This window comes from Thalassophryne amazonica, chromosome 6, assembly GCF_902500255.1.
Source record: "Thalassophryne amazonica chromosome 6, fThaAma1.1, whole genome shotgun sequence".
Classification (NCBI taxonomy): domain Eukaryota; kingdom Metazoa; phylum Chordata; class Actinopteri; order Batrachoidiformes; family Batrachoididae; genus Thalassophryne; species Thalassophryne amazonica.
The window spans coordinates 91,100,260-91,123,835 of record NC_047108.1 but is presented as its reverse complement, the minus strand read 5'-3'; the positions used below and the strand labels follow the sequence as shown (position 1 = coordinate 91,123,835).

Sequence of the window (23,576 nt, the reverse complement as noted above, 5' to 3'; positions counted from 1 at the left end):
GCAACATGTTGAAATATCATCTCTTAAGGTCTGTTTTTCGAGGTTTTAGAGTCAAAACAACCAAGCCAAAGCTAAATTTATATAGTAGAAGTTAAGGGTTAGCAGTTATTGATAGTTTCAACTCAATGTTTTAGTGGTTTATTTGTTTAGCATTAATACAGCTACGTTTTCAGTTAGCAGATAGCAATTATCAAAGCTAACTTTTAGGTTAGCTGCACCCACCACTGCTCTGAATCTCCCACCACCAAAATGTGACATATGTGCAAGAAGAAATGGGTGAGTTTGAACTCAGTACTCGTGTCAAAATACTTGTGTGAACCATGTTTTCTGAGTTGACGTAGTATTGTGTGAAAGATGATACAGAAGAGGCAGCTTACGAACAAGGCCACACACACCCAGTGGGTATTCCAGGAAATAAATACACTTCTTGCTTTTCTTTGAAAAAAAAAGATATTTACACAATATTGTACACAAGAAGAATTCATCGATTCAGAACATAAAAATATCTATAATAGAATCTACAGTAAAAGAATAAACTACAATAACAAATATAGAAAAAAACAAAAAGATTGACAATCACTGCTTTTAAATGTCTTGTTCACTCAGTAGAAAGCACAAACATGAGTGTGGGTGTGAGTTTGTGCATGTGCATTGCACTGGACGAAATTCCTGCCCAGCCACATTTTAGAACGTTTCCTGTACTTCACAAACAACCTTGAAAAAGAAATGCGAGCTCTTATTTCTAGTAAACCGTCCGTGTTGAAACTCTCAAAACATCTCCCTTTACAAAGCGTCCACACTGCGTGCACATAGTACGATGAGTATGCAGCACTTGCTACTAGTTAGTCTCTGCGTGAGCGTGCTGGCCGTCTAGTGGCAGCCGCACGCTCTGACCACCATGTTGCGGTATTTCTTCAAGATGACGTTCGAGCTGTCATCAAAGTATAGCACAGAGATGTGGAGTTGCGTGGGAGCGCAACAAGGCTTAGGGACCGTCTCTGGGTTGATGAAATGAACCTGTGTATTAGAAACAAAGGCGAAATTCAAATGGTTATTTATATTTTGCAATATGATGTTCACCACTGTGGAAAAACGCTACAGATAAGAAGATGACCTGGTAACTTATCTTTGATTCATATTGTAATAAACCACAATATTGTTGCTGTCTGAAAATTTTGTCTTTGCAAAATTTATCCTGGTTTGTGTCCATAAGAACTTGACAGATGATGCTGCTCAACTCATTGTCTTTCAGGGGTGTCAGGAACCTATACCTTGTCAGTTGTGCATTTGTATGAGGACAATTAGGAATTGTGTCAGTTCATGTAAGTACAGTGACACACTCAGGCACACTTGCACATGCAACAGTTGGTAGTGTCAAGGTTGTACCACAAGGGGGCAGCTTTTAACTGGTCCTTGCTTGGTGTTAGAGCCAAAAGTTGTTGGTAAGTTGCACTTTTGCATTTGATTACCTCTCCCAAGGGAAAATCATGTCACACACAATATATATATATATATATTATATATATATATATATATATATATATATATATATATATATATATATATATATATATATATGGGGGCCTTAAGTCTAATCATGGTCATGTTAAATCGTTTCCCAGAAAAAAAAAAAAATATTTAGGATATCCAGTTGAAATTTGGTGAGATTCGAAACAGTATTACTCAAGATATCACATGCTCAAGAAAATATGACTGACACACACACACACACACACACAGGGATGCATGGAGCGTAATTCTACAGTACATCAGGAAAGTATTCACAGCAGATCACTTTTTCCACATTTTCTTGTTACAAAATGGAGTAATTTTTCCCCTCAAATTTCTAACTCACAACACCCCATAATGACAACATGAAAAAAGTTTTGTTTGAAGTTTTTGCAAATTTATTAAAAATAAAAACTAAGACATCACATGTACATGTGTATTCACAGCCTTTGCTCAATACTTTGTTGATGCACCTTTGGCATCAACTCCCTCTGAGGAAGACCAACTCCCTCAGAGAGGGAGTTTTTCCTTACCGCTGTTGCTCTGGGGGTTGGTAAGGTTAGACGTTACTTGTGTGAAGCGCCTTGAGTCAACCTTGTTGTGATTTGACACTATATAAATGAAAATAAATTGAAAAATAAATTGAAATTGGCAGCAATTACAGCAAGTCTTCTTGAATATGATACTACAAGCTTGGTGCACCTATCTTTGGGCAGTTTTGCCCATTCCTCTTTGCAGCACCTCTCAAGTTCCATCAGGTTGGATGGGGAGCGTCGTGCACAGCCCTTTTCAGATCTCTCCACAGATGTTGTGCTTAGGGTTATTGTCCTGTTGAAAGATGAACCGTCGCCCCAGTCTGAGGTCTCTGAATATTGCTGTAGTCATCTTTCCCTCAATCCTGACTAGTCTCCCAGTTTCTGCCACTGAAAAACATCCCCACAGCATGATGCTGCCACCACAATGCTTCACTGTAAGGATGGTGCCTGGCTTCCTCCAAATATGACACCTGATATTCACGCCACATGGTTCAATCTTTGTCTCATCAGACCTTGGAATTTTGTGTCTCATGGTCTAAGAGCCCTTCAGGAGCCTTTTGGCAAACTCCAGGTGGGCTGCCATGTGCCTTTTACTAAGGAGTGACTTCTGTCTGGCCACTCTACCATATAGGCCTGATTGGTGGATTGTTGCAGAGATGGTTGTCCTTCTAGAAGGTTCTCCTCTCCAGAGAAGAATGCTGGAGCTCTGAGAGAGTGACCATCTGCTTTTTGGTCACCTCCCTGACTAAGGCCCTTCTCCCCCGATCACTCAGCTCTAGGAAGAGTTCTGGTGGATCCAAACTTCATTCATTTATGGATGATGGAAGCCACTGTGCTCAGTGGGACCTAGGCTTTCATGTGCCTTTTACTAAGGAGTGGCTTCCATCTGGCCACTCTGTCATGCAGGCCTGATTCATGGATTGCTGCAAAGATGGTTGTCCTTGTGTAAGGTTCTCCTCTCTCCACAGAGGAATAGTAGAGCTCTGACAGAGTGACCATCAGGTTCTTGGTCACATTCTCTCCTGATTGCTCAGACAGGTGTCCAGCTCTAAGAAAACTCCTTGTGGATCCGAACTTCCATTTACGGATGATGGAGGCCACTGTGCTCATTGGGACCTTCAAAGTAGCAGTAATGTTTCTGTACCCTTCCCCAGATTTGTGTCTCAGGCCAATCCTGTCTCAGAGGTCAACAGACAATTCCTTTGACTTCATGCTTGGTTTGTGGTCTGACATGCACTGTCATCTGTGGGACCTTATATGTAGACAGGTGTGTGTCTTTCCAAATCATGCCCAGTCAACTGAATTTACCCCAGGTGGACTCCAATTAAGCTGTAGAAACATCTCAAGGATGAGCAGTGGAAACCGGATGCACCTGAGCTCAATTTTGAGCTTCATGGCAAAGGCTGTGAATACTTACGTATATGTGATTTCTTTATTTTTAATAAATTTGCAAAAATCTAAAAACTTTTTTCACATTGTCATTATGGGGTATTGTATGTCGATGTTTCATTAAAATTAAAAAAATGAATAAAACTAAATGCATTTCATCCATATTGGAATACGGCTGTAACATAACAAAATATGGAAAAAGTGAAGCACTGTGAATATTTTCTGTATGCTCTGTACATCTCTTTTCTGGCAGTACAGCCAGCAGGAAATAATAAAAGAGACAGCTTTCAATAGGACAGAGACAGATCCATGTTATGGGTAAGATAAGCTATAAAGTTATAGTTAGGTTTAGTCCTTTATATCATTTTAAAGCTGGGCATTCACTCATCAAAATGTAGACCATCCTTAATGTGCCCCTTAGTATAGTTGACTAAACCACCAACAAGAAAGGCAGGGTTAACACAAACTACAGGTAGATACAGGCCTGCTGTGGACATTTTGCCAGCAGTCAGGCAAGAAGGTGCTCAACATCAAGGTTGAAGAGCACCCTCAATGGTGTTAAAGAGTGCAGGTAGCACTGGCATTGCTTAAGACTTGGCAAATAACATATATTCATTCATTCATGAAATTAACACAATTAAATTGCTATATAGGCAACCAGCTCTCGTATCAACACGACCATTATTGAATTACAGGTGACAACAGTTAGACTGTAACGCGCTGTTAATATTATTCTTATTGGTACTCACAAGAGTTTGAACAATGGCATGGTTTGTGGCGTTCATATAGGAGTTGAGTGGGAAGGCACACTCTCCTTCACAATAGTATGCTGCATACCCATCTGGAGCAATGATCCAATCCTGAGAATTTAAGACAGAGGTAAAGATAGGTGGAAAAAACAAATAAAAAAAATGTAATATTGTAGTGAAAGCAGAGAATCAAGGACAGAGAAAGTCTGCGAGATTGTTGACTCTACTATGCTTCAAAACAAGTAAAAAAAAAAAAAAAATTCTGGACAAATGGCTGTATATCATGACTGCAGCGATGCTGATTCATGTCCTGTGTAAGTATACAAATAGAACTTTCTCTTGTGTATTTCTGCTTCTGATCTCTCCCTCAGCCATGATTGGTCACATATCTCCCACCAACATTAGCAAATCATAACTAACTATGTTCAAAGGCACTGTTTCCAAATCGTCGATGAATATCTGCAGATTTTAATATGTGCCAGTGGATTTCATATTATTTCTGCCAAACATAAGGTTTTCAATAAGAACTATGTATATGTCCGGCTCTTTCCCCTACAGACAAGTGACGTGAAAATTCCCAAGAAACACTTTCTGCAGATTGTGTCGCTGTACCAAGACCTCCACAAGCCCAGAACTTACCACCAAAATTTATAGTCTATCTATCCTCAGTAGAGGTCATTTACGAGGTCTGTTAGAAAAGTATTGGACCTTATTTTTTTTTTTTGCAAAAACCTGATGGTTCTAAATCAAGCCTGCTTGCGTGAGCCAACCTTGAACCTTCGTGCGCATGTGTGAATTTTTTCACGCCTGTCGATTGCATCAGTTGCTGGCAAGCAGCATTTGTGAGGACATGTGCAGCGCGCTGGGTGGATTTTTATTGCAAGGAAAATGACGTAACGAGTGCAGCAGCGCCACATCAAATTTTGCCAGAAACTGAGCGACAGCCAGGTGGAAACCATTCGGAAGATTCAGACAGCTTTCAGTGACGATGATATGGGAATCACACAGATTAAGGAGTGGTACAACCGGTTTAAAGATGGCCGCACAACGGTGGAGAGCGAGCCACGCTCCGGTCGGCCATCAACATGCACACGTGATTCAATCCATCAGTTTTTGCAAAAAAAAAAAAAAAAAGGTCTGCTACTTTTCTAACAGACCTCGTATAAAGCGCCAAATCACAACAAAGTTGCTTCAAGGCGCTTCACACAAGGAAGGTCTAATGTTACCAACCCCTAGAGCAAGCACCCAGGTGACAGACAATGGTAAGGAAAAACTCCCTCTGATGATTTGAGGAAGAAACCTCAAGCAGACCAGACTCAAAGGAGTGACCCTCTGCTTGGGCCATGCTAGCGACACAATTTACAAAACAATTCACAAAACGAATATACAGGAAATGTTGCTGGTGCACAGGACAGCAGGGTTACAGAAACAGACACCACACCATCTCCCAAAAACAGAATCAGGCATCAGAAAGACAACAAATACAGCATAATTTGTCAGTGTTAAGCAACAAGAAAACAGAAAAAATATTAAGGTGATCGCCGGCCACTAGCCCTAAGCTTCACTAAAAGAATCAGAATTTAGATAAAGTTGAGGCTGTGGCACGCTCCATTTCCTAATAAATGAATTTAAAAGAGTAAAAAGCATAGTAACATACTATGCCAGTATGTTAGCCATACGAATAAGTCCATCTTAATTCTAGACTTCAAAGTCTCTACAGAATCTGACTGCTTTATTGATGCAGGGAGATCATTTCAAAGAACAGGGGCACAATAAGAGAAAGCTCTGTGACCAGCAGACTTTTTAGTCACCCTAGGGACACAATGTAGTCCTGCACCCTGAGAATGCAAAGCCTGGGCCGGTACGTAGGGTTTAATTAGGTCAGCGAAGTAGGGAGGTGCCAGTCCGTGAGCAATTTTATAGGCTAGTAGAAGAACTTTAAAATCTGATCTCACTGGGACAGGAAGCCAGTGAAGAGATGCTAAAATGGGCGTAATGTGGTCAAACTTTCTGCTTCATGTCAAAGTTTGGCAGCAGCATTTGAACAAATTGGAGACCCCTAATGCTGGACTGCATGAATCAGGGTCTCAGCATCAGCCATAGACAGGATAGGACGGATCTTTGCTACATTTCACAGGTGGAAGAAAGCAGTCCCCGTAATACCTAATGTGCAGGTCAAAAAGTGACCTTCCCACTCAGTCCTAGGAAGAGGTCCTGGTTTCTCTGTTAGACAAGGTGATGAAAGGACTCATTTTGATCTGTTGAATCATTTTGGGACCGGCACCATACCCTAAACCAGTTTGTCTTGTCAGGGTCACACACCCCTAACACCTACAAATAAGGTACCAATTCTCTGAAGTATTCAACACATGTGGTCATGATCATAGTCATTAGTGTTCTTCATAGGGTGGCTGGGGTCACACTGAATACAGTGTCAGTGGATCTGACATCTGGATGAGCTCAAAGAACAACCACTGATAATTTGTCATCAAAAACAGTCCTTTGATGACATCGTATTAGGATTCCTCCTTGCACACCTCTCTCTGGAGAGATTCTGAGCACCCCAGGGTAGACTCAGAACAACATGGAGAGATTTTAAATCCTATCTGGAGTTAGAAGCCCTGAAGATCGTGTGTCTTGAGAGAATGAGGTCTAGGATATCTTATTAAAACTGGTGCTACCAAAACCATGTCCCAGATAAGGGGTGCAATATGGTGCCTCATTGCCATTCATGCACCTTGCTGGTTTGGAATCCAATTAAAAAGTTGTTAAAATCCATAGTGCACGTGTTCCCTGGCCTTTTTTTTAATATCACTTTTCCTTTCATCGTGAAGTATACTGGTGCCTGAAGAGAAAGAACGGACCACCAGTTTGTCAGGAGTATTGCAGCTCAGTGTCAGCACATCTGGTTGTATTCTGGCACCAAACGGCCCGACACGAGCCAGTTCGAGCATGTGCATAGCTGAAAGATTTTGGGCTGACTTGGATTTAAAGTATATATATATATATATATATATATATATATATGGTCTGAGTTTGAGATAAGAACCAGGAGTACCACATGTTGGCTGCTGCTCGTCGTACCTGCCACCCCAGGTCTCTGAAACTGACGTACAGCTCATGCTTCTTACATGCCTGCTTTTGATCAGCGCTGCTATTTTCTGAAAGACACACATTGAGAAAGATAGAGATTACACTTCATTATGTGTGCTATTATTCCATTTTGCACAAAGAGTAATTATTTACTGTTGTAAGACCTTAACTGGGCAGAGACAATCAAGAACAGACCTAAACAGTCAAATTACACTATCCTCAAACAAAACGGAACATTTAGACAATGTCTCAAGAAAATCACCCCCAGATACGTCCTGCCGAGAGGTCGCTTTCCTGCAGGGTTTGACTTTTCCCAATGCCTGAAACAGATGTACACCAAGCGAGCTTGCCACATTTTTCATCACTTCAGTCTGTTCTCTCCCTTTCAGCCAGTTTGCCATTTGTTTCCCCCGTTAAATCTTCCACATGTTAATAAGAATACACTGTTTTCTATCTCCAGTCTCTTTCCCTTCATCTGGTGACCCCTTTGCCCGTCAGGTCTCTGTGGTACATTAGTCACTGCGACTGTTTCGCATTGGAAGCGATCATGAGCGACTGGTTCCCATCATCCAGTTAGAGACCGCTGGTATCCATGTTCCAAACATTTGGTCCATGTGTTTTTGCCCCACAGCGCACTGCAGATGTGTTCTGCCATAAAAGCCTCTGCTCCCTTACCTCCACGTAGGGAACCGAGCCCCAACCGCTCTGTAATGCTTGGGTAAATAAACAAAGACAGCAGAGGCATTTCTGAAGCACCGACATTAGTCTTATATTTCAGTGCTCCATATAAATGCAGCCGTCTCACACCTCCAACACAAAAGCCCCAAGTCTGCACCGTATGTTTTGTTGTGTAAGGATCATGATAATTCTGACAGCGCGGTCGGCTGGAAGTTATTATATATTTGTGGTCTACGTTCACATTTATCAGCGTTGTGTTTGTGGATTCTTTACGGAGCCCGCGAACGCCCAAACCCAACAACATCAATGCAAATGCTACATCCCACGTGCAACACATCTGACTTTACCTGCAATGTTTGCAACTCGGAGCGCCTCTTGGGTCTTTGCGCCTTTGGACCGGTTGGGGTTTCGCTGCTTTGCGCCCCCTGGTGCTGAGCGGATGCTACGCAGGTGCACCTCAGTGGCTTTGAAGAAGGCCACCATGAAGGGTTGTTTATTCTGAGGCCCGCTGCGGCCAATCAACCCTGCCACACGAGGATTCACGCTTTCTCCTGCAGGGGGAGACAGACAGCACAGAATAACAGGTGGAATTCATCAAGAGGAAGAAAATTCTATTTATTTATTTATTTATTGAAAAAGTGCATTTGTGTGCCTGATGGCTGCACCCGTATTTAGTTTACTTTGCATGTGTGTGGTCCTGCTGTTCTTAACTGAAACCATTTTTGTTGCTCACTTAATTGTGCACTAATTTTTACAAATTATATTTTCCTTCTGAAGTACTTTCAATCTGCCTCTAAAATTCCAAGAACGAATGCTGAACATCCAACAGGCATACTTGTGTGTTTTACACACACACACTCACTCACTCACATGCACGCACACTCCGGTGCTGTCGTTCATGTTCTCACATGGAAGAATTTGTGACTGATCATTGTTTGGTGTTAAATCCAGGCTTGCAGTCGCTGCCGGCGGCGGGACGTCCCGTGCGCCTGCCTGTACATGCTCACCCATAACCCTCCATGCGATCCAACACACAAATACACACTCCCCATGCAGCCTCCCCAAGAGCGCACCCAACATGAAAGCAACGCAGCATCTGTTTTCCCCACCTAACATGTAACGTCCTGCAGTCCTGAGAGAGACAGCTCTCTGAAACATGCCCTGTTTGCTGATAAAGTTCCCCACTGATTAACATCTCAGCCTGATGATAAGTACTACTGAGGGCTTATCCCAAATAACAGTGAGTTTTCTGCATGATTGCTAATGATGCTGAGGGTGTGATAGGTGATGACATTGCTGAAGGATGAGAAGCAGTATTACACTGAAATAAACTTCACCTTCAGCAAAAAATAAAGCTACACTGCAGGCTGGAACACGTTGCGTGTGCTGGTAATGGTGGATGGCTGCGACAACAAATCTGTAGGCGAGTGGGTGAGTGAGGTAGTTCATCCCAGCCAGTAAATTACATCAACATCTGACCCACCAAATGAAATAAAGTACATAAAGAGGATGAGCTGATTATTTTAACTTTGATGCACCAGATCAATCCCAAAAGCAATTTTATTTTGCGTGTGTAGTAATAACAAAGAGACATTTCTTCAATGCCCTTCACATCAGTTATGTTAGCACCTGCTGGAAAATAATGTGATACCCATTCTGTGGGTATATGTTGGCCAGAATATACAACAGAATGGGAAAAGTACAATGCAATTAAAGAATAGATAGAACATGTGGCTGGGGATGTTGCCACAACTTTTTGTCGGCACTGCAATTTAGTCCTAGCAAACTCTAAAGCAATCCTTCATGCTGTTTTGTAACTTTTGAAATATCTATATTTCAAATATTGTTCCAGAGCTCACATGAAAAGGAAGACATTAAATGCTGTGTTGGCACCCAGTGAACACTGGTACCTGCTACAGATAAGGACAACACTATTAGCTCCTCTATGCAGTTTAATGCTTTCTTAAAAATTTTCCCAAGTGCTTTTTTAACGAAGCAAGGAATTTTCAACACAGCATTTCTAAACATTCTACTTTTGTTCTGGATGCTTACATTATTTTACTTTGCACACAGAAACAAATTATTTCACAAAAACCAAAAACTACCAGGGTGTCAGGGCTTGTGATGGATTGACACAGGAAACAGGTCGAAACCAATGCAGACTCTCAGACATGGCTGGTTGTGATGAATAAAAGGCTTTATTTTGTAACCAGGCAGTAGATTCGGTACACGGGTAATCAGATAATGAGGCAGAGGTATCAGACAGGGTAAGGGCTGGGACGTGGTTAAAAATACGAGGTGATGTCATACCAATGGCATCGAGGAGTATCACAGACAAAACAGAGGCAGAGTCAAAATATAAGCTGAGTTCAGGATTAAGGCAAGGTGGAGATCCGAGCAAACAAGCAAGGTCAAAACACTGAGAAGCAAACAAGACATGAACTGAAGACAAGAGAGTGAACAAAGTCAACAATCGGGCAGTGATCTGTGGAACTGAGAGGGTTTTAATAAGGAGCAAACTAATCAGGTTGATGTGAAGCAGGTGTGTGGAAGGTTCTGGAAAGAGGTGTGGTTTAGTGAACAAAGAAGAGGGAAGAAAGGCAAGAGAGTGCGGGAGGGCAAAGCAAAGCGGTGCAAAGCAAGAGAAGTGAGTGACAGAAAAACTAACTCTGAGAAACATGATGTGCTCAAATAATTAATGTGAGCAAAAAAGGGGGCAAACTTAAGAGCTAACGTGACAAGTCAAAAAGGGGAAAACAAGAAAACTAATGATTAAAACTAAAACTAGATTGGAACTGTTGTTACAGCAAAGTGAATACAATAAAAATGCCAAAACAAACTACTGATTAAACAGAGAATAAGTGATGAACATAAAACAAAAACTGGTGACTACTGAATAATGCAATAAACGACAAATGGAACATAAACTGATGAGCAACACTGAAGATAAAAAACAAAACAAAATCCTGTTACTAAGCATTATATAACAAATGTGATAAACAGAACTAAACTAAGACTAAAGTAACATAAAAGACCTAGAGTGAACAAATACAAACTACACAATAAATGATAAGCAAAGAATGAACCAGTGACAAAAGTGTAACACAAGGAAAAGCAATGAATAACTGAATGACTGCATACTAAATGATGAGGCGCTGAATGAAACCAGTGACTAAATAATAAACAAAGCGAAACAATAAACTTTTAATAAATTAAGACTAACATGATAAAGTATTAACTAGTGAAAAGTAAAACCAGAAAATCACAAAGGAAATACGCCACGGGCTAAGACCTAAAACCCGAGCCAAGGCCGAGAATGACACAGGTTCAAAATTATTAGCCCCCTTAATAACAGTCCATTTTATTGAGCCATAGCACAAACCACTGTTGTGCAGTGATGTACTTTAACTTTGTAATGATCAAAGCTTGTACATCAATATCACCACCTGGCGAACATTTACCATTAATGTAGGTACAATATACACTCACCGGTCACTTTATTAGATACATCTGTTCAATTGCTTGACAACACAAATAGCTAATCCGCCAATCAAATGGCAGGAACTCAATGTAGACGTGGTGAAGACGACTTGATGACGCTGAAACTGAGCACCAGAATGGGGACGAGAGAGGATTAAAGTGACTTTGAACATGGCATTTTTGTTGGTGCCAGATGGGCTCGTCTGAGTATTTCAGAATGATACGATATACTTTATTATGCCAAAAATGGAAATTCTTCTTGGACTCATACTGCATATAATACACGATAAAAACAATAATAAAACACAGTAAAAACAATAAAATGAATAAAAACAATAAAAACCCCATCCAATATAAACACCCCGCATAAATATGCAAATAAATATATGACACAACAAACTGACAATATAACAGACAACCCTCCCCCCCCTTGCTTGCCTCTACTGGTGGTTGCCTCTCACTGCGGTATTGTATCACTTCCTGTTCCGGAGCACAGCGGTGTTTTTCTGTATCTGTTAGCTGTTTAATCTGCGCAGTTAGATTGACCTAATTACCTAGATAACGATTTGTTTCACAGTGTAATCTTCACGTGCCTTAACTAAAGCACTCCCTCTGCTGAATCACCTCTAAATTATTTACACATTATTCACTTTGTGTGTTTTTAGGAATCCGCTAGCTTAGCGCAGCTACTAGCTCTTAGCCGGTTTAGCATGGCGGCTTCTCCTGTCTCTCCTGCACTTTTCTGCTCTGGGTGTGAAATGTTTAGTTATTCCTCGGCCTCCTTTAGCAGTAATGGTACTTGTAATAAGTGTAGCTTATTCGTAGCTTTGGAGGCCAGGCTGGGCGAATTGGAGACTCGGCTCCGCACCGTGGAAAATTCTACAGCTAGCCAGGCCCCTGTAGTCGGTGTGGACCAAGGTAGCTTAGCCGCCATTAGTTTCCCTCTGGCAGATCCCGAGCAGCCGGGAAAGCAGGCCGACTGGGTGACTGTGAGGAGGAAGCATAGTTCTAAACAGAAGCCCCGTGTACACCGCCAACCCGTTCACATTTCTAACTGTTTTTCCCCACTCGACGACACACCCGCCGAGGATCAAACTCTGGTTATTGGCGACTCTGTTTTGAGAAATGTGAAGTTAGCGACACCAGCAACCATAGTCAATTGTCTTCCGGGGGCCAGAGCAGGCGACATTGAAGGAAATTTGAAACTGCTGGCTAAGGCTAAGCGGTAAATTTGGTAAGATTGTAATTCACATCGGCAGTAATGACACCAGTTACGCCAATCGGAGGTCACTAAAATTAACATTGAATCGGTGTGTAACTTTGCAAAAACAATGCGGACTCTGTAGTTTTCCTCTGGGCCCTCCCCAATCGGACCGGGAGTGACATGTTTAGCCGCAGTGTCTCCTTGAATTGCTGGCTGTCTGAGTGGTGCCCAAAAAATGAGGTGGGCTTCATAGATAATTGGCAAGCTTCTGGGGAAAAACCTGGTCTTGTTAGGAGAGACGGCATCCTCCCACTTTGGATTCATTTGAAAGCTTGCCTCTTAGTCTTGTCCATCCAAATGGAAGTCCTAAAAACTAGTTTTATTTGTTATTATCTAGCGTCCACTCTGGTCGTTACTGTGAGTTTCTCTGGAATTTTCAGACCGTTTGTCTGACTTAGTGCTTAGCTCAGATAAGATAACTCTAGTGGAGATTTTAACATCCACCACGATGCTGAGAATGACAGTCTCAACACTGCATTAATCTATTATTAGACTCAACTGGTTTTGCTCAAAATGTAAATGAGTCCCACCCACCCACTTTAAATCATATCTTAGATCTTGTTCTGACTTATGGTATGGAAATTGAAAACTTAACAGTATTCCCTGAAAACTCCCTTCTGTCTGATCATTTCTTAATAACATTTACATTTACTCTGATGGACTACCCAGCAGTGGGGAATAAGTTTCATTACACTAGAAGTCTTTCAGAAAAGCACTGTAACTAGATTTAAGGATATGATTCCTTCTTTATGTTCTCTAATGCCATATACCAACACAGTGCAGAGTAGCTACCTAAACTCTGTAAGTGAGATAGAGTATCTCGTCAATAGTTTTAACATCCTCATTGAAGACAACTTTGGATGCTGTAGCTCCTCTGAAAAAGAGAGCTTTAAATCAGAAGTGCCTGACCTCCGTGGTAATAACTCACAAACTCGCAGCTTAAAGCAGATAACCCGTAAGTTGGAGAGGAAATGGCGTCTCACTAATTTGAAGATCTTCACTTAGCCTGGAAAAATAGTCTGATTTGCTCTATAAGAAAGGCCCTCTCGTAAAGCTAGGACATCTTACTACTCATCACTAATTGAAGAAATAAGAACAACCGCAGGTTTTCTTTCAGCACTGTAGCCAGGCTGGACAAAGAGTCAGAGCTCTATTGAGCTGAGTATTCCTTTAACTGTTAACTATAATGACTTCATGACTTTCTTTGCTAATAAAATTTTAACTATTAGAGAAAAAATTAAGTCAATACCCATCCCAAGACGTATCGTTTCTTTGGCTGCTTTCAGTGATGCTGGTATTTGGTTTAGAACTCTTCTCTCCGATTTGTTACTGTCTGAGTTATTTTCATTAGTTACTTCATCCAACCATCAACATGTCTATTAGACCCCATTCCTACCAGGCTGCTCAAGGAAGCCCTACCATTATTTAATGCTTCGATCTTAAATATGATCAGGTCCTATCTTTATAGTTGGCTATGTACCACAGGCTTTTAAGGTGGCAGCAATTAAACCATTACTTAAAAAGCCATCACTTGACCCAGCTATCTTAGCTAATTATAGGCCAATCTCCAACCTTCCTTTCTCTCAAAAATTCTTGAAAGGGTAGTTGTAAAACAGCTAACTGATCATCTGCAGAGGAATGGTCTATTTGAAAGAGTTTCAGGTCAGCTTTTAGAATTCATCATAGTACAGAACAGCATTAGTGAAGGTTACAAATGATCTTCTTATGGCCTCAGACAGTGGACTCATCTCTGTGCTTGTTCTGTGTAGACCTCAGTGCTGCTTTTGATACTGTTGACCATAAAATTTTATTACAGAGATTAGAGCATGCCATAGGTATTAAAGGCACTGCGCTGCGGTGGTTTGAATCATATTTATCTAATAGATTACATTTGTTCATGTAAATGGGGAATCTTCTTCACAGACTAAGGTTAATTATGGAGTTCCACAAGGTTCTGTGCTAGGACCAATTTATTCACTTTATACATGCTTCCCTTAGGCAGTATTATTAGACGGCATTGCTTAAATTTTCATTGTTACGCATATGATACCCAGCTTTATCTATCCATGAAGCCAGAGGACACACACCAATTAGCTAAACTGCAGGATTGTCTTACAGACATAAAGACATGGATGACCTCTAATTTCCTGCTTTTAAACTCAGATAAAACTGAAGTTATTGTACTTGGCCCCACAAATCTTAGAAACATGGTGTCTAACCAGATCCTTACTCTGGATGGCATTACCCTGACCTCTAGTAATACTGTGAGAAATCTTGGAGTCATTTTTGATCAGGATATGTCATTCAATGCGCATATTAAACAAATATGTAGGACTGCTTTTTTGCATTTACGCAATATCTCTAAAATTAGAAAGGTCTTGTCTCAGAGTGATGCTGAAAAAACTAATTCATGCATTTATTTCCTCTAGGCTGGACTATTGTAATTCATTATTATCAGGTTGTCCTAAAAGTTCCCTGAAAAGCCTTCAGTTAATTCAAAATGCTGCAGCTAGAGTACTAACAGGGACCAGAAGGAGAGAGCATATCTCACCCATATTGGCCTCTCTTCATTGGCTTCCTGTTAATTCTAGAATAGAATTTAAAATTCTTCTTCTTACTTATAAGGTTTTGAATAGCAGGTCCCATCTTATCTTAGGGACCTCATAGTACCATATCACCCCAATAGAGCGCTTCGCTGTCAGACTGCAGGCTTACTTGTAGTTCCTAGGGTTTGTAAGAGTAGAATGGGAGGCAGAGCCTTCAGCTTTCAGGCTCCTCTCCTGTGGAACCAGCTCCCAATTCAGATCAGGGAGACAGACACCCTCTCTACTTTAAGATTAGGCTTAAAACTTTCCTTTTTGCTAAAGGCTGGATCAGGTGACCCTGAACCATCCCTTAGTTATGCTGCTATAGACTTAGACTGCTGGGGGGTTCCCATGATGCACTGAGTGTTTCTTTCTCTTTTTGCTCTGTATGCACCACTCTGCATTTAATCATTAGTGATTGATCTCTGCTCCCCTCCACAGCATGGCTTTTTCCCTGGGGTTCTCTCCCTCAGACCCCAACCAGTCCCAGCAGAAGACTGCCCCTCCTGAGCCTGGTTCTGCTGGAGGTTCTTCTTCCTGTTAAAAGGGAGTTTTCCTTCCCACTGTCGCAAAGTGCTTGCTCACAGGGGGGTCGTTTTGGACCGTTGGGTTTTTACGTAATTATTGTATGGCCTTGCCTTACATATAAAGCGCCTTGGGGCAACTGTTTGTTGTGATTTGGCACTATATAAATAAAATTGATTGATTGATAGATTGATTGAACACTTCTCATAACCATAAGAACCATGGAGCCATCACACAGTTTTGCCACCGCCTTACGCAATCTTATTCAGAAGTCTGACAGACATCGGCACAAATGACTTTTGAAACGGTCCATCTTAAATTTTGGAAATCTGTACCGCCTACCGAGGATATGTGATGAGTCAGTCAATATCCTCTGAGCGTACCTGAGAACAGACTGGTCATACAAAGACTGCAGGGACCTGGTACTCCTTCCGTTCCATCACCTTCATGGTAGTGTGAGGTTACCAAACCACACTGATATACCAAACCTTATCAAGCTGCTGATCTGCTGGGATTTTCTAAGTTTTAACAGAGAATGTTCCAAAAAGAGAAGACATCCAGTGAGCGACAGTTGTGTGGATGAAAAATGACTTGTTGATATCAGAGGTCAGAGGAGAATGGACAGACTGGTTGAAAGGGCGACTGCGTGATACTTTCATGTTAATATGGACCAATATCTCTGATCAATGTTTCCAACACCTTGTTGAATCTATGACAGGCAGCTCTGAAGGCAAAAGCAGTTCAACCCAGTAGTAGCAATATACCAGTTGTGTCACCATACATCAATGTGCATTGAACGGTGTGAATACACACAACAGTTCGGAGCACAGAACTGTATGAAGAATGCATGGTCCGATTCCACCATACTGTGATTATACATGCAGCATAATGTGACTTGGGTGCCAATAATCGGTCGATCCCTAGTCTGTTTGTTTTGTTTTTGTCATTTCCAGTGGCAGGAATATGATATGTGGCAGAATTAATGTGTAACTGAACACAGGTTGTTGCATACCTGTAAGTGGCTGATTCAATTTCATTTTGCGCTTATGGTCATTAACACACACCCCAAATCATTATGTACATCCTGCTGTCATGTTACCACCCCGTGTCTTGTACGCAGTTCATTCATTCATTTCATACTTGCTAATTCCAATTAAAGGCTTGTGCCACCAGTCAGTCAGAGGGCCACATATAAAACAAACACATTCACCTGTCAATTGAAAGTCTTGTTGTTGTCTAGTTGATGTTTTACCATTCACAGGCGTGCATCTCGATGAAGTTGGGATAGATCGATTGCCCCAACTTTGCTATAGTAGGAACTTTGATTTCAGGTGGCATTCCAGTACACTTTTAATTGGAGGTCTGAAATGTCACACTTCCCCTAGATGATTATTTATATTTAATTTTTATGTCAAATAATTTAATTGAGCTCAAGACCTCTTTTGCAAGGAGAACTGGACAATTATAAGGTTTCCAATTCACCTCACCTGTTGTCTTTGGAAGTGGAAGGAAACCAGAGCACCCAAAGGGAACCCACACAAACACAGGAAGAACATGCAAACTGCACACAGAAAGGACCAGGTGGGAAGCAATTCCAGTTAATTCTTGCTGGGAGGCAACAGTGCTAACCACTAATCCACTGTGCCATGCAGGTACGCATTTATTCTTAGTAAATCACCCGCAACAGATTCTCCGACCTAAGGTGCAAAAGTTTGGAAAGCCCACATAATTTAGCCCTTGTTAGATGGGATCTCAGTAAATCAGGCTCAGAATGTCCTGTCTACTCTGAATTAGTTCCATTTATTTTCACCTTGAATGGTGCCTGTCATTTTATTAGACATACCTTTGTAAAGCCTATACTTTTCATTGACGCTGTGTTACAGATGTGTTCAAAGCTCTCTTTGCTCACTAGTTTTTTTTGTCACCGTATCTTTATTTATTTGTTCTTGATGTCCTTTTATTGTCTTTGCTATTGTCTTCAGTAGGTGGTCATGCACTTTTCAAAACACCAGGGAACAGACAAATGTGAGTGTAACTCACCATTATTGCTCTCCAGGGAAAGGTTGGAGGCCAAGGTTCCTGCCAGGGTCCAGGACCCAGTGGTTACTTGTAGCTGTCACATCAAACACCAACCAGCCTTCTTCTGCTGCCCAGATTACCCGAGAGTCTAGCAGAAAGAGGTCGGACTCCCTGGACAGTAAGCCAAAGAAACAAAAAAAAAAAAAAAAAAAGTGGATTTTCTACACAGACAGCACCTTCAGTAAAAAGGACCTGAAAGTTGAACCCATGTCAGAGAGCAGAAAGATAAGTGAGGGAAGTGTGAAGAAAAGTAATGGAGTGGAGAAAGGATTCAGAGGAGTGTGACAGATTGAAAGAGAGAGAGAGAGAGAGAGAGAGAGAGAGAGAGAGAGAGAGAGAGAGAGCGAGAGAGAGAGAGAGAGAGAGAGAAAGGGCTCCAGATGGTGAGGCCCAAGGGAACACTTCATTTTTTTTAATTGACAATAATGGCTTTGTAAACGACTGCTCCTTTCATACACTAAGAACACTGCATCACTGGTAGGAATTTGGTTGGGAAAGCAGGAGAAAGAAGCACAGCTGCAGAAGTAGAGAAATGGTGAATATCTAACAGAGTTCTATTGTTTCATACAAGCTCTGCTTTTTCTACTCTTTCTCTAATGGAGACTAAAATCCCTTGTTCTTCATTGGCCATTCATGTATTCCCGACCTATTTTCTGGCTGGGTAGATAGTGTGTCACAGCTTCATTCATGCATTCAGGCCCGTTTCTGGCAAAGGAATAAATGACTGTGCTGTTCCCTCTGGACAACAGAAACCTTTTGGAGGGGTTGATGAGAGCAGGACATGGGCCACCGCAGAGCCACCTCACTAGTGTTATTTACATCCACCTTCTGTATCGATTAGCCAAGCACAGGAGGTGGAGCAAGAACCTGTTCGGATTACAGGAGCTTCCATAGTTAGGTTCTATGCATTTTCAGATAAGTAGGCTACCAAAAGCATTTTTTGTTAAAAGCAGACAACAGGCTGATTCTTACGTATTCTATGTAATCCTATATAAAGTGAAATATTGATCCTGAATCTGGATCCAGATGACCTCCAAAATTTAGTGGAGTCTTCCATGTCCTAATATCTATATGTGGTGCAAATGTGGTGAGAATCTGTGAAGTATTTTTGAAGTAATCCTTCAGAGCCTATATGAAGGGAAATCTTAATCCAGAATCCGAATCCAGATCTGGATCACCTCCAAAATTCAGTGGAGTCTTCCATGGCCTAATATGTATCTGTGTTGAAAATTGTCAAAATCTGTGCAGTAGTTTTGATGTAATCCTGCTAACAGTAATCTGTCAAAGCATACAGAAAGTGAAATCTTGATCCAGAATCTGGATACGGATCACCTCCAAAATTTACTGGAGTCTTCCATGGCCTAATATATTGTCTGTGGTGAAAATTTGGTGAAAATCGGTGAAGTAGTTTTGATGTAATCCCGCTAAGAGTAATCCTTCAAAGCCTATAGAAAGTGAAACTTGATCCAGAATCCGGATCTGGATCACCTCCCAAATTTAATGGATTCTTCCTTGGTCTAATATCTATCTGTGGTGAAAATTTTGTCATAATCCTGCTAACAGACAGAAAACTAAATAAACACTAATGATTTTATTATGTCCTTGGTGTAGTTATTAATAAATAAATCAACTCTGGATGATCATACCTGTCAGAATGTTCCTCCAGCACCTGGTAGACACTGATGCGGAAGGTCTCATTGTCATAACGTTCATGGATGAAGTCTTTATACATCCGAAACTCTGCAGCTGTCACGACCTCACCCTCAGGAATTTTTGACAGGTCAAATCGGAATTCTCGATGATGCCGCCGCACTGGTAGGAACTCCCTATCATGTTCCACTGAAAACACAAATGTGAGGTTTGTTATGAGACAGATATGGGGAAAAAAAACAAGTGCCTCTTTTAAGAAATGGAATCGTGAACCAATTCTGATCGAGGTCTCAGTTTTTCAGTCCATTGGAATTAGGTTTCTCAAGCATTGTCAGTTCCTCTTATCAATGCGGGAATGTTTTCTGATAGTTTAGTGTTGCAAAAACCCATTTGTCTAGAAACAAGAAAAGAGTTGCTGTATTGATACAAAAACAGTTGTAGTAATAGTAGTAGTTTGACATTTTTCCAAACAGAAACTGATCAGGAATCAATTAGGAAATCCATAAAGAAAAGGGCAGCTAACCAGAGTCGATAAGGCATTGATAATGGTCAAATCTCATCCATTCCCAACCTGTTTCAAGAAGAAAAAAAAATGTATGTATTTGTGATAAAATACTCCACAGGTATATAACTCTCCTTAGATGAATTCACATATCAACTTGCAGATGAGGGAGTTTTGATCATGTCTTCACATTTTTTATATGGGTGTATGAATGCGATTTGCATTAGTTTCACTGCAGCAACTGTAGTACAACAGAGAATGTAGGAGTTTATAATTTTTTATGCATAGCTCAAGATTGGTGGACCTGTAATGATGAATTTGAAATACTGTTCTGTTTATGGAAGAGAAAAATAATCTCTGTGACTTCAAAGGTACATGTGTGACTTCTTCATACTGTCACGGATACTCAGGTTTTAGGTTTGTTTGTTTGTTTTCATCAAATTTTCTCTCATAAATCAAACCCATGTCTACATATTGGTTGCCAACTCCTTTCCCATTGAGCTACCAGCTGTCTATTCTACAAGCTTTATATTAATTTTGTTTTGCAGCCAGTTTTATATTCAGTTAGCTTTCAATTAGCTTATTCTCTTAGCTTTGTCATCATTAATTTCATGGTCAGTTTACATTCATTTAGCTTTCAGGTAGCTTCATATTGTCTTAGCTTTGTCAGCAATTACTTATATAGTCTGTTTGCATTGTTAGCTTTCACTTAGCTTCATATTCTCTTAGCTTGGCAGTCGCTTAGTTTTATAGTCAGTTTTGCATTGTTAGCTTTTAATTAGCAGTTAGCATTAAAGTTTTTTCAGCTTTATTGTCATTTATTTGCATAGTTATTTAAAATACTTTAGCTTTCAGGTAGATTTACATTTTCTCTGCTTTACTGTCATTTAGTTTAATAGTCAATCGTTACATTTAAGATAGCATTATATTTTCTTATCTTTTTATTATATATTTTTACAGATGCTTAATACAGTTACCTTTCAGTTCAAATACTTTCTTAGTTTTATGGTCATTTAGTTTTATGATCAGTGTTTTATACCATTAGCTTTCTTTTAGTTTTATATTTTCAGAGGTTTAGCATTATTTGGTTTCATAATCAGTTATCTTTAGACTCTTTTAGCTTTACATTCATTTTCTAGGGAGCATGAGTCTCATAGCAAGAAGGTCATTAGTTTGGTTTCACCAAAGCCCAGTTCCTTTCTGTGCAGAATTTGCATGTTCTCCCCATCATCTGTCAATGGGGGGTTGCTTGCAGAATTGGCACTCCAACCTTTTTGTAAAAACATTAATCTGGCTCAAAACCACTTCATGGTCGTAAGTAGTGTGATGCTGAATTGGGTGCATCATTTCCCTCCTTTTTTCAATAAGTTTTGAAAATCACCTTGTTCCTAGGTTTATTTTGTTACACTACCCAAGAAATTACTACAGCACAAATTTCAGCAAAATCAAAATAAGCTTTGAAATTCTCCAAAAACCATCAAAAAGTCAAAATGTATGATTTCAAAGAATTGTTAATATACACTTTGCTTATTGTTTATATTGTCTCTTTGCACAATATAAGGCAGAGGGATATTTCCTCTCCATTTCTGTAGTCTGTGCTAATTTCTATAACAAACAGAATGACATGAGGTATGAAACTGAAAGTGAAACTGATACTGAAAGTTGTTGGGAAGTAAAACTGCCTGAAAAGTTCTTCCATACGTTTCAATAGGCAGACGACACTGTTTTCATTTTATCTGAGAATTAGTTCAAATATGACACTAGTCTACCATCAATCAGGAAAATTGCAAACTTAAATTTGCAGAGAATTATAGCCTCACTGTGGTCCTCCTAAACATTAACCAAATCACCTCAAAATTGACAATTGTTATTATTTACTGGAATGGAACATTTTTAAAGTGGAGACATAGAAATCAATGACTAAGAGGGAAAATGATGCACCCCAATACTGAGGTGTCATCACCCAATCCGACCTGATTTATCAAACACATACCACTAAGATCAGCTGTTAGCAAGTAGCTGACATCATATGTCAGTTTCTGGGTCAAAGTCAGATTAAACATGTATATATAAATATACACGGTGGCTTACCACTCAAATATTTACAAGGTCTGGGATCTGAGCAGTTCATCTGGTGCACGTGGAGCTCTGATAGAGATATGCAAGCAGAATCTGGCAGCTTTATGGGGCCCTTTGTTTTCTCTCTCTTCCTCTCTTAGTCCCAGTGAATCATATGGTTCTCATGACTTAACGCCATCTCTCCTCTGTCTCACAGCCTCGTCTCAGCTTCCCGATCCTCTGTACCTGGATGTGCCCGCACAGGCCCCGTTTCTCTCATATCACAGCAGAACATCGCTAGGGTCAGCGTCTTATCTCTCATCATCTCTGCCTACCCCTCACGTTGATCATCTTTCAGATAGGCCCCACACACATAACAATATGTCACCTATAAGCTTATAAAACAGTGAAAGCATCCATGCACATTGCATATACAGTGCATCCGGAAAGTATTCACAGCGCTTCACTTTTTCCACATTTTGTTATGTTACAGCCTTATTCCAAAATGGATGAAATTCATTTTTCACCTCAAAATTCTATTCACAACACTTCATAATGACAACATGAACAAAGTTTTGATCCAGGATGTCGCTGTACATTGCTGCATTTATCTTTCTTGAATCCTGATTAGATTAATCCTGATAAGATGCTGCCACCACTATGCTTCTCTGTAGGGATGGTGCCTGGTTTCCTCCAAACATGACACCTGGTATTCACACCAAAGAGTTTGATCTTTGTCTCATCAGACCAGAGAATTTTGTATCTCATGGTCTGAGAGTCCTTCAGGTGCCTTTTGGTAAACTCCAGAAGGGGTGCCATGTGCCTTTTACTAAGAAGTGGCTTCTATCTGGCCACTCTACCATACAGGCCTGATTGGTGGTGCTACAGAGATGGTTGTCCTTCTGGAAGGTTCTCCTCTCTCCACAGAGGAATGCTGGAGCTCTGACAGAGTGATCATTGGGCTCTTGGTCATCTTATCAGATATTCCTGCCATGTGTGGTGTGTTAAAAGTTTTCTGATCTGCTCGGAAGGACGTGAATCTCCACGTGGGTGGTCTCTCAGGTTTTGGAAACCTACAGATAATTTTAAAATCCTGCGATCGATAACACTGTGATATAACTGGATGCCAGTACATGGCAGTGTTCTATGCATTTTGACACCAGTTACATCACACGGACGGAATCACAATTTAATAGACTTTTTGACTTTGCAAATGCTTTTTTTTTTTTTTTTACACGAATGAAAAAAATGACATATTTTACAAAAGCACATTTATTTGTAAACACCAACACACATTACATTGATTCACTTGTGTTAGTTTTTATATAGAATAAATTAGTCAACCAGTCAGTATGAGCAGAGGCTAAGTTTACCCATAATCCCTTTGGGCACCTGTGTGTTAATGTTCAAATCTTCCAAATTAGTGCATTATTTTAAAATTAACAGATATGTGTCATATATCCACTTCATACATTTTAA

General features: G+C 40.5%; 1 protein-coding gene across 1 annotated transcript in view; it reads right to left on the bottom strand.

Moving 5' to 3' along the window:
- Positions 1-289: 289 nt before the first annotated feature.
- The window catches only part of LOC117512643 (bone morphogenetic protein 7-like), a 63,504-nt gene continuing 40,217 nt past the window's right edge, over positions 290-23,576 (bottom strand). Inside the window, 7 exon segments of the mRNA XM_034172792.1 lie at positions 290-1,017; positions 4,184-4,294; positions 7,268-7,344; positions 8,302-8,505; positions 17,849-17,873; positions 17,875-17,998; positions 19,534-19,726. Of these exon segments, the coding sequence (XP_034028683.1) occupies positions 871-1,017; positions 4,184-4,294; positions 7,268-7,344; positions 8,302-8,505; positions 17,849-17,873; positions 17,875-17,998; positions 19,534-19,726 (881 nt within the window). The 3' untranslated portion in view covers positions 290-870.